The sequence below is a fragment of the Coccidioides posadasii genome, chromosome 3, assembly GCF_018416015.2.
Source record: "Coccidioides posadasii str. Silveira chromosome 3, complete sequence".
In the NCBI taxonomy this organism is placed as follows: Eukaryota; Fungi; Ascomycota; class Eurotiomycetes; order Onygenales; family Onygenaceae; genus Coccidioides; species Coccidioides posadasii.
This window is the reverse complement of record NC_089409.1, coordinates 1,607,989-1,619,824: the sequence shown is the minus strand read 5'-3', so window position 1 is coordinate 1,619,824 and position 11,836 is coordinate 1,607,989. Positions and strand designations below refer to the sequence as shown.

The following is an 11,836-nucleotide window of genomic DNA, read 5'->3' as shown; positions in this document are numbered from 1 at the left end:
TCAGTCTAGCCGCACATCTCGGCTGTTTATCCATGTCGCAAACCAGGATCAGACATGGATTTCGGGCTCGTGAATCTCCCCCGGCACATCCAGTTTCTTCAAGGAAGGAAAAAATAAAGGAAAAAAAAAAAAAAAAAAAAAATGAACTGCCAAATCGAACCAGAAGGCAGCGAGCTTCTTTCCTTTTGTTTCCCCGGCGTCAATAATGGTCTGAAGGGAAGGGATCAGCTCACTGTATGACATGAGATCAGTGACAAGGATAATACCCCGCTCAGAACATGTGAATGCATGATTGGGTTCCGGAACAGGGACAAAGAGAATAATCCACGAAGGTATGATTTTCAAGAAGCGATGGCTCAGTGGGCAGGTGTGTAACTTTAATCGCTTGAATGGCGAGTCGAGCGGCGGGGGTGCTCACCATCCCACGCCGCACTTCAATGTTCATGAAGGGGACTGATGCATGCCATCCCGCTGAGGGATTTGGTTCCGCAGCCGATGGGTATCTGTGTCGATCGGCTGTGTAAGGCAACCGGGGGTGAAAAGAAAAAGATGACCTGGTGAGCCTTGAGCGGAGCGCTGGTCGGACATAACAATTCCTGGTCGGAATAAAGGGATGGTCAACCCGTCATCGACAACTGTCTCGACGGCAGTCCGTTTCACAGTCATCGCAGGTTTTCGTCAAGAAAAGTTGGCATCCGTGAATGTAACTAATGCAAGTACACCATCGTATGTGTCTCCCATATGCAGTCTTGGTGGTCGGGTGCGGTTGGCCCGAAACTCTAACGAAGGCCCAGGAACCAGGGCGTCTCCCCATAGCAAACAAAAGCTTCCTTGGTGATTGGAGGAGACACCGGTCAATCCGCCTGGAAATGGGCAGATCAAGAGCGCCATACCGGCAAAGTGCACACACGAGGTGCGAATGAGCCGTATTTATGGACGTTTCGACATGTCGCCGTCCATGAAACTTGTTGCGTTTGGGAGGTGACATCACAAACCAACGGCGTTTGCCCACAATACGACGAGGATGGGATTCCGCGGTGTTAGTACCACCTCGCCCCACATCTTGCTCGCAGGGAAGATCTCTTTGTACCATTTTTTCGACCATATCCCCGATTGTTTTTTGTCAGTCTTCTTCTCGCTGGGTGGCGAGCGCGGACTCCGTATTGTTTTGTACAGGAAATTTCGCCCTAAAAAGTCGAGGGAAAATGGTGTCCGAGGCTGAACGACGCGTTTGGTGCCTGTGCAACGTCGAGTATTTGAGGCGGCTGACTGGGTGGATGGCGGACGAACGAAGATTTCAACGGAGGCCGGGAAGCCCTGCCAACTCACGGTCCGCTTACTGGTGCCCCATCGTAATCCGCCGGGTCACGATCATGCTGGTGTCGGTACTCTGTATCGAAGCAAGACCATTCCCGTACGTGTACATATCCGGTTCAGTTGCATTCAACAACTAATTTACTTATTTATTTTAATTTTTCCCTTTTTCTTTTTTTTTTTTTTTGGGACAATACACGAGGTCTACTCCATGCATTGGCTGAAACAGCGTAGATTCAAACCTTTCGCGGCCGATGCTGATGGGGCCAAAAGGAAGAAGAGGCAGAAGAAAAAGGAGGAAAAGGAGCAGGACAAGAATAGCACCTCTCACAGGCTGCCTGGTCAAGCCACAGGACGGCGAGGGAGCCACTGACGGCCGGGTCCCCTTGGGCGGTTGAGCAGCCCGGGGAGATCGGCCGTTCAGGGTTCAAAAACCCTTGCTGCTGGGGCGACAACTGAAGCAGCTGCTGAGACAGCGCTTGAAATCACCGCCATCCAACCGATTCTTGACATTTCCTCCGTCTTCTTTCTCTCGTCTCTTTCCTTTTTTCCGTTTTATGGAAACGGAAGAAGTACCACTTGGATGGTCGAAAATCTGGGCGTGTCTGCGCCAGGCAGTGTATCCAATCGCTGCGAGCATCTCACAACAGCCAACGGTGTTTTGGCACCGCTAACTCTAACCATATTACCAATCCAACCAGGGTGTAGAATTATGGCCCCAAACATGACAATGGCGGGCCATCTGGAAGGACGGTCGCGCCCAAGGCTTAAAGAGTCAACCGTGGGCACGAAGTTGTATTTATCCGCAACCGGATCCTGTCGTCCCCCCACCTCTCCCTCTGACAAACGCTGGACGGGAGGAGAAGACGCACGCGATAAATTGAGGGGAGTCAAGGCGTCAACATGAAATCATTTGTCCTCACGCCAGAAGATCCTTCGGAAGCTAATGATTAATTACCCCAGACCATCATTTTCGCCGCCTCCTCTTTCGGTTCTCCGAACCTGAGCAGTGCCTTTTTGTGGTTCCCTTGGTTTTCGCCCACGAGGAGGGTCTGGGGCGACCCTGCTGCTGGGCCGTGGATGCAAGGTCAATGCTCAGCTCCGCGCGGCACTTCGCTGGAAAAACGACAGCCAGCTGGCTGTCTGACGGGTGAACCCAACAGCGTATTTCCTCAGGTAGATCTGGTAGTTACATGCAGTAGTAATTATAGTGAACTGTTGACTTCCTGCGAGAACTTCGTTAATACAAGGTTCAGACCCTGGCAAAATTAATTAGTGCATGAATCAATAATAGCAATACCCGGAGTTTGGGTCATCCTGACCATCAAACATTCCTCAGCCTGCAATCACAGCTCCCTTTCTTCCCCCATTCAACCTCACCATGACACGCTCTTTACCATGATCATTGTCTCCCTCCGCCAGCCTCCCTTGTTCCTCTAGACTACGACCATCCTTTGGCAATGAAGGTGTTCCCATTGTCGTCCACTCTTTCCTGTAGCCTCTGCTCTCGCTCGCTCGCTCGCTGCAGCTCTCTGCAACCCTCTCCCTCCCTCGGATAATCCACGCACGTCCCAGTTCCACTTTACGTCCCAGCCAACGCTTCGTCCCTACACCTTGCCTTCTGCTCCAAGAATGGCTCCTCTTGATATTCCTGAGGGAGGCCTCACCCTTCTCCGGACTGAAGGCTCCGGGGAGCCCTCAGCTGACTCTCCCAGAAATCCCGCTCAGATCATGCGTTTGAATCTCGCCCAGAGCACTCTCGACGACCTTATTGACAGCCTTCGCAAGGACCAGAATGCTCGACTCCGCCTAGGGAAACACCCGTCCCTCCATTTCGGCTCTCGCTCCCAGCCCTTCTACTCCTATCCTGAGAATACTCGCTCAGAGCTTTATGTTTCCCCTCCCGACGCCAAGGATAGCCTCTATTTCTCTGGTGTCTTGAGCCATAGCCTGGAGGTCCAGAGGGCTAGAGAAGCCACCGCAGGCACCGATGAGGCCCTGCTTACCCTTGAGCAGAGGCTCAGCGCCTTCCGGCAGGGCAAGGAGTCGAAGAGGACTCCCATGATCACGACCGACCAGATGAGGGCCCTGGGGGCCGGGGATAACCGTACAGCGACCGGCAGAGAAGCGGCAAGCCTAGCTCGCATGTCGACAAGCAAGGCAGATATGGAGAAAGAACGATTCTTTACGAACACTGCTAGCCGATCCTCTCCAGCTAGTCCCGCTTTTCTTGCGTCTCGGTCTCCCGCTATTACTCCAACATCCGTCCCGACGACACAGAACAAAGATAAGATTAGGTTGGAGGCTCTGCGTGTCCCCTTGCTTCATCTACTCGCCGTACGGCCGGTGTCCGTTAAGTTCCTCGCCCAGAAAACACGTTCCTCTCAAGAAGATTGCTTGACCCTTGTACGCAAATATGGCACGGAGAACCGACTAAACAGGGAAAAGTATGACCTTAAAGATAAAGCCTACAAGGATTTGGACGTTTGGAAGTTTCCATACCCGTCGGAAGATGACCGTCAAGACGCGATTGACAATGCCATCTCCGCATTTGACAGAATGAGGGTCTCTAAACAGGACAAATTATGGCAAACGCTTCTTCCAAAACACGAAAGAGGGAAAGGCAAAGTCCTCTCTCGGTTAAACCTCCATACAGGCCCGCCACCTAAGAGCGTCACGCCGCGCATCCATATCTCTCCATCAGACGAGCCTTCCAAGGAGGGATACGGTACCGGAAATGAGTCCGAACCTTGTCCCAATACATCAAGCAGCACTCCAGTTATCAGCAAGAAGGCAGACGCCTCTGGGCTGAAAAAGCGACCCGGTGCTATAACTAAACGCGCGCCCGCCCCTAAACCAAAAAACTCGACCATTACTGGCAAAGTGACGAAGAAGACTGATAAAGCCACAGAGAAAAAAGCAGCTTCGAAACCAGATGCTAAATTCAAATCGGCTGAGTTTGTGGTTGATTCTGACGAAGATGCCGAAATGGCTGATTCAAGTATCACACAATCGTCCAAAGCTGCCGACGCTCAAAGAAGCTCTCCCGATTCTCAGCCAAGCGAGCGATCCACATCGATAAAATCACCAGCCCCGGCTAAAGATAAGAAGCCGTCTCAGCCGAAGTCTCGTCCATCAAAGACAGTTTCATCTTCTAGCACTGCATCACGTCCAGCGAATAATAGGTCTCCCCAGAAACCTTCCCCGTTAGGCTCCTCACCTCCCACAAATGCATCGGATATCGAGAAAACGGGAAAATCTTCCAGTACAAATCAGTCATCCAGCTCATCTTCTCCTCTCATCCACCATCTTCCAAGGCAAAGGGCTGGATCCGCGACGAAGGTACCGGTGCTCGGGCAACCCAAACATGCGCAGAAGGCCCCGGCGGTGTCCAAGCCACTAAAGCGAAAGGCCGAGGATGAAGAAAACACGCCACGTACCGGCGCTCGCGGTCTTCCTGTGGGACTTGGCATCACACATGCCGACACTCGAATCTCTCAGCATAAGAGGCGACGACCATCCACTGTATCCAGTGAAGAGAGTACTTCGGGCAATTCAACGCCGCCCATGAGCGTGACCATATTGCGTCAGAGATTGAGGGAAAAAGCGCGACAGTTCAAGCATGGCTATGAAAAATACCGCAAGTTGCATGAGGAGTTAACTAATCACGCATCTCCTCCAGAGAGTCAATTGATCAAGCTACAGCAGCAGCACATGCGATTGCAAAAAATGAAGCAGGAGATTTGGGACGAGGATCGTCAGCTGAGATCGCGATGATAGGCCATTTTGAGTTTGGCATTTGCTTCGCATTTTAGAACGTGACTGCTACTGAAGATTGGTTTCTATGCTATTCTGGCCACGAAATCTCAGAAATTGTTTGTAGCACTTTTCATATGTTTATCTACTGGGAAGGATATCTTTTGGAAGACGGATAATTGATGCCCTCCATTCTCTAAAAACTATCATCATGACGATTCATCGAACCCATGCTGCGTATTTTGCTTGACGGATTACTTGTTTCACCTAACATGAATAAATAGACAAGCAGGACGGAGGAGTTAATACAATATATAATGCCGATAATTGTCGATTGAGGCCATGATCAAGTAGTGACATTGATGGCTGTGGCAGATTAGTGACATGCCGTGGTTACATGCCGATAAGAAGAAGTGGTGCTTGCTGGGAGCCCGATCCTCGCACCCTTGGAAGATGCAACAAGACAGGCCATACAGTACCAAATGGAAGGCTACCACCCTGAGAGTGTGCTGGGCGGCGGTGAGTGGGCCGGAGCTGCCAAGACCTGGATGAAGTGTGCCAAGACACTCTCGACCGGATGAGCTCAGCATGAAGTTGGAGCTTCGCCAACACCAGAATGAGGCCAGACGCTTCGGCACAAGTTGAAATGTCTTGCCCCTCCTAGTTTCACAGAGTGCGGTCGGAAAATACCTGGTGGTGATTGATGTGCTTTAACTGTTTGCTGATTCAATTATGTACTTCTACATGCACATCGCTCTTTTAACTACATAACTTAAAGACCTGTTCCCTCCCGCTTGAATTGTACAATGGTGTTCTCAAACTTAAACATATAGCATTCAAATCAAAGGTACCTTGGGATACTCACTGCCGGGATCCGCTTCCTGTTCCTGGAAAGATAGGAACGGAGCTGGGTGCCTGTGTGTGAAACAATATCTCGTGTGGTGTGCCGCGACTGCTACGATACATACAAACACATTGCTGGGAGGATCCGACGATAAGAAGATAGCACCATGGCTCCCAAGGGAGGCCCTGGACCAGGCAAGAGAAATCCAACAGTGCTCGTAAGTGGATTCATGTTGGCTTTTGCTTCATGTCACTTGCAAGAGCATCGATTCTCAATCATTTTAACCATCGTTTCGCAGGTCACGGATTCCCGCGATCAACAATACCGACGCCGCTTCAATGCACCAGCAAATCCCGCCTCAAGATTTATTACCGTTGACAACGTGCTACAATATGCTTCTGATATGCCATCCATGCATCAAAGACTCCCGCCCGGCCGGGTGCGGCCCCGAGCTTCAAGGATAGGAGGTCCAGCGGGCGTCGGAGCTAGTTCGTCTGCAGTGGGATCAGCGGGCGATGCACGACCAAGGTCAGCAGGACGCCTTGCCTCCTTACCACATCTCCCGCCACGATCAACAAAGGTTAGCGAAAAGCTCGTGCTTTTACCCGAGACCGTGTTGGAAGAAGATGAAGATGAAGAGTTCCCGCCCTCTGCCAGAGAAGAGATGATCAGAGCAGGGGAGGGGGAAGCCGCTGAGGAGAGGTTACGTCGCTTACAGGCCGAGCGAAGGTTGCGAAGTCGGGATTTCTCCGTGGACAATGAGCTTGGACCGCTGTTGGCAGAGGAAGAGGCGCTTATGCGTCGTCGAGTTGCGCCCGAGCAGGCGAAGAGTTATGCTGAACGGTTGCCGAAGGCGCGTCGGGCAGAGAAACTTCCTCGTGTTACGGCGTATTGTACGGCGCAGGGTTATAAAATGAGCTCTACGGCGATGTTTGTGAAGGAATGCCATGGAGCGAGGACAAAGTTATATGACGACTGTTTGTATACGGCGTATCATCTACCTTTACTCCCTGGTAGGGATGGATATCGGATCAGGAGCAGCCCGATAATTAGAAGCGCGGAAGGGAAAGTTGTTCTAGACGAGGAGATTGCGAGAAATGAGCAGCGGGATTATCATGAGGAGTACTACGCTGAGCAGGATGAGCACTCCGTGAAGGACCACGGCGCCGAGAGAAACAGCAGATCGGACGGACAGGATCACGATCAAAAACCAGAGCACGAAGCGTATGGCCACTCTCCTAGTAGAGATCAACCCTACGACTACTATAAGGATGTAAGCGAGCAGGCTGAAAGCCAATTTGCAGAAGGTTCGCCCACCGCCAGAGTGTCGAATATCCCACCAAATGCGCTTTCGTTTGCAGAAATGTTTGTTTTCAGCTATGGGGTCGTCGTGTTTTGGAATTTCTCAGAAAGACAGGAGATAGACGTCCTTGCCGACCTTGCCTTTGCATCAAGCAAAGACGGTATCCCGATCCCTCTCGCTACCAATCCACTTCCAGAAGAAGATTTTGAAACGGAAGAATTCCACTTCGAGTACTCAACGGAAATATCACGTCCTCGTGTTTACAATGATATGATCACGTTACGGAGCGGAGATCATATGATAAAACTAGCAATTAGCCATGGGATTGCGCAGAGTACCAAGTTGAGCTTCTTTGAAGAAGTTATGGCAAAACAGATGGCGGAAGCAAAAGATGTTCCGCGAAGGTTGGCTTTGACGGGACACCTAGGCATGAAGAGGGAGGAGGTCTTTCAGATCATGGGCAAGTTGTTTAAGAGTCGGGTTGAAGTGAATCTATGTGAGTGTCTCTGAGGGCATAGTGCCTATCGAACTACATACTTTCCATTTCTATGCTATTGATTGGAACCTAACCATTTACATACAGCTTCAAATATGCTCGATGTTCCCAATTTCTTCTGGGACAGTGAACCGACACTTCATCCGCTTTATATCGCTGTGCGAGAATACCTAGAAATAAAACCTCGCATTCAAGTATTGAACGAGCGATGTCGGGTATTCCTAGATCTAATTGAGATACTGTCTGATTCCATTGCCGACAACAAAATGTCAAGTAAGTATTGATTGGGCCTGCTCTTTCGCACTTCTTGCATTAGTTTCTCTATCACTGTTTATGTTGACCTCTCCCGCAGGACAAACGTGGATTATCATTGTCTTGATTTTCATCTCTATCATCGTCACGATATCCGAAGTTATTCTTCGTTTTGGAATCCTTTCCGCACGGCTTCCTTCGGGAGTCGCAAGCCCCACGAAGATGCTTTCTCAACCACACCACCATGGAGCCAAAGGCCTATTATAAACTGGCGTGTTTTGCTTTTGGAATCAAGGTGTTTTTCTTCGTGTTTCGTGTTTCTTTATTTCCGCAACAGTTTTTGGGATGGAACATGTGACTACAGTAGCTGGGTATGCATATAGCATGGTGATAGCGTTTGCAAGTCTGTTTGAACTCTTCTTGGCCGTCGAATAGGCCCGAGTAGACGGGGGATGGCAGACTCCATCTCGCGATCTGAAGCTGCTTTGAATGCAAGTTGAAACAAGTTTTCAAGCGGCGATGTTCTGGCCCAGCAAGCGGGATTTGAAACATCCAGAGCGCTGGGCTCCTCCTCATTTACACTATCGACCTCTATTTCTACCAAGTGGCTTTGTTAAGATAATGTACTAGGCAATTAAGGATCGCAGACACCCACCGACGGATTCTGCAACATGGAAACACCCTGTAAAATGAGAGGAGAGAATATTATACCTGTGAAAAGTTGCTGTGGAATCCTGATGAGCACGGGGTGAGGCTATGATTACCCCATACCCACACGGGTGGGCAGGGAACTGCGCAGAACGCAGCCTGTCCTGTGCGTATCGGATTCATGGCCGGTGCCTAGCTTCGAAATGTTCCGATAAAAAGGTAGGGAAAGGAGTCGCTGACATGCTTTCGACATGTTCAAATGCCATTTAAGACTTCTGGCTGAACTGGAAGGGGAGTGCGGAGTAAATAACTGCTCCCTCCATTTTCCATCATCCGCGCTTCCCATCATTTATTCCATTAGGGTCAGAGGTGTCGGTCTGCGGTATGCTCCACAGTCCATCTCCTGATTATTCTCCACACTCTCTCTGTGTCTCTCTCTCTCCCCATTCGAACACATTATGTAGATGGACGCTTGCAGGTCGAAGAGTGGCACAACACCACGTTGCTGATTACCCCACAGAGCTAGGAAGTTTCAAGAAGAAACAGGAGAAGATAAAACATGCCCTGGGGGCGAATGAGGTACAGGTATCTCCCCGAAGGTTACTCCAAAAGAAAAAGGGTTGGGTTCCGACTGAGATTGTGGCCATCCCCGCCTGGCACTAGCGAGTGACTTCACTCACTAGTGAGTCGATGGGTTGAACTAACGTGTGAATCAATGCCACGTGCGGTGCGGTTGAAGCCTCTACTAGTGTCCGATCCGGCAGGTGACGCGGGCTCTCATTCAATTTCCCACTGCATGGTGGCGTCCAGAAAGAAGCTAGGTATGCAAAGCCCGGACATTCTCAGCTTCGCTGGTGGTCCTCCATGATTCTTCTTGTTGACTTCGATGTACTTTTCCGTCCATCACAGCAATCACTCTGCCAAGTTCCCTATGAGCCAATCGCGGAATAAATCCATCCGCCCTTTTTGATGAAGTTACTTTAATTTTCTTTTCTTTTTTTTTTCTTTTTCCTTGTTCCTTGGGAGACGACATGGCGTATGTCCTCCGTCGATATGCTTTTTCAGCTCCGTAAGATTGACAAATCATCCAAGGCGTGGTTAGCGCAACTCCTTTTTTGCGTTGAGTTTGACGAGAGACGCCTCTGACGGGGTGGTTTAAGTATTATTCTGCCGGCGCCTGGAAGGAAAGCAAAAGGGCGAGGGAGAGCAATCCCCTAATGGCAGCTCCAGGCGAATGGAGGCGAATGGAACGATCATTGGTTACGTACTTGTTATGTACCTGAGAGTTTCGGAGTGCGACGCAGAGCGGAGCGGAGCGGCTAGCCGGACTGGATCGAGTTACGTACTCCGAAGTTACGTGAGGAGTCAGTTCTACAAATTGTCATCCCAAAGAGTATGATATGTTATGCAGTTCAGAATGGACTGTGTAGAAAAAGATTTTGGGTTGCTGGTCAGAGAGGGGGGACCTGGGGAAGCATGGAGGCTGCGGCTAAGTGACTAATTGGCTTCAAGAGCTGAAGCGAAGCGCATGATCGGTTTCATGTCCGGGGAGAAGCATTGAAGAGTCGGTGGATTGGAGCGAAGGCGACAGATCATGCATCCCCCCTCCTGGCTCCTCCTGGCCCGCCCCCAACGAGCGGTCGCGAGCAGGCCAGTAGCCCAAACCCTTCCAGAAAGATTCCAGAAGGCTTCTGGAAGTCTCAGGGGCTTCGGTGGAGGAGACCCACTGCCGTCGCGTGGACCCACCTTTCCCTCCCTCCCTCCCTTTTCTGCGCTGCGCTTTCCGGCGCTGGCGGCCTGACCCCTGGCCAGCCCACGGGGTCTAGCAACGCTGTTCGCCGGCTGCCCTCCCCCAGCGCGCGGCCACCATTAACTAGGTAGTTAGCGATGGGTTAGCGGTATGCAGTTACATAGTTATTGGGCCACAAGGGCGACGCTATGCGGTTCACCTACACTCGCCCCCTTTTGAAATGCGTTGGACGGAGTCATTCTGACTCGCTTCTTTCTTTCCTACACTTTTCTTTTCTTTTTTCTCTTTTTTTCTTTTTTTTTCTTTTTTTTTTCTTGCCTCCCTTCCAGGTCGTGTGACTCTTTACAGAATAATGGACGCTTAACGAGATTTTTCTTTCCTCCCTTTCCTTTTTTCCTTTTTTTTTTTTTTTTTTTCCTCTTCTAGTTAGCACTAGCGATGGGTCAGGTTGGCTTGCTCCTTGTGCAGGGCCGAGCACTTTCAATCGTTGCCTAGAATCATCGGTTATGAAGTACGGAGCACATATGTTCTCCCCTCCCGGACCTTGTCGGACGTGAGTTGCTGTCAGCCTTTCCCCTGTTTATGCAAAAGGGCTCCCGCACATTCTAGAAGGGTAGAGGGGGGCCCGGGTGGGTTGGGGTTCCAGGGGAGCCGGTAGAAAAAGTCGGGGACGGATGGACGCACATGTCCCTCAATTTTACATGTACGGAGTATATGTGCGGAATACTCCGTTCTATGTAAGTTATGTGTCTCCCGTGGAATGGTGGACATGACGGGAATACATAAATTCGAAGGTCACTCCAGCAGGGATACCCCTCTAAGCTCTGTGACGCTTGTGGACACTGTAAGGCTTTTTAGGAACAAACTCGTTGTCAAAGAAAGTTTTAAACCTGCAGGAACGATATCGACAGGAGCCACATCGTATGGACGTAGCGAATATTCTCCTGTCAGATGTGAATACCTAAATGGAGCCACGCGTGTGGGATTTGCGCTTTGGATCTTTCTGGCCGTGTGGAGTCGAGAGGAAATCTTTAGTACGGTCTGTCGTCATGATCGTCGTCGAACGCTGCGTTTGTTCACGCGCGTGGCTTTTCAGGCGAGGCACCAGCTCAGCAGTCTCATGTACCGGGTAGCTCTCTCGCAAGAGGGCCAAGGACGCTAGGAACAAGGCTTTGCGGAACAGGAGACCTGGGGCACCTTTGCCAAAGAATGTTTCCTCACAAAGAGGTATCACCAATCGCGATTGGTGAACTGACACTCTGTACTCCGTACAGCATTCTTCACATGGTTTGTACCGGAGTAACGTATGCATGTATATACGTGGTTTCTCTCAGGCGTCGACGAGGGGTTAGACTTGTACCGTACGCCCCGAGACAATGCTTTAGTTATATTATCCACTGATTTGTAATTACTAGGAGTCAAATGGGATGGCGAGGTGAATAAGCCACTTTTGCGCTTCGTGGCTGGACTTCG

General features: G+C 50.5%; 2 protein-coding genes across 2 annotated transcripts; both read left to right on the top strand.

Annotated features, from left to right (window-relative positions):
- Positions 1-2,946: 2,946 nt before the first annotated feature.
- Positions 2,947-5,091, top strand: D8B26_005478 (uncharacterized protein; the record flags this gene model as incomplete). Its single annotated transcript, XM_003066396.2, has 1 exon — positions 2,947-5,091. One exon carries the CDS (start codon positions 2,947-2,949, stop codon positions 5,089-5,091), a length of 2,145 nt encoding a protein of 714 aa, XP_003066442.2.
- An 845-nt stretch (positions 5,092-5,936) lies between these two features.
- D8B26_005477 (uncharacterized protein) lies at positions 5,937-8,659 on the top strand. The gene is made up of 3 exons (XM_066124886.1): positions 5,937-6,131; positions 6,213-7,713; positions 7,801-8,659. Exons 1-3 carry the CDS (start codon positions 6,081-6,083, stop codon positions 7,995-7,997), a joined length of 1,749 nt encoding a protein of 582 aa, XP_065980967.1. The 5' UTR covers positions 5,937-6,080; the 3' UTR covers positions 7,998-8,659.
- Positions 8,660-11,836: the final 3,177 nt, after the last annotated feature.

Coding starts and splice junctions, on each gene's coding strand:
- D8B26_005477 (XM_066124886.1), top strand. CDS start 6,081: ATGGCTCCCAAGGGAGGCCCTGGACCAGGCAAGAGAAATCCAACAGTG. Junction 6,132..6,212: donor AGAGAAATCCAACAGTGCTC/GTAAGTGGATTC, acceptor ATCGTTTCGCAG/GTCACGGATTCCCGCGATCA. Junction 7,714..7,800: donor TCGGGTTGAAGTGAATCTAT/GTGAGTGTCTCT, acceptor ATTTACATACAG/CTTCAAATATGCTCGATGTT.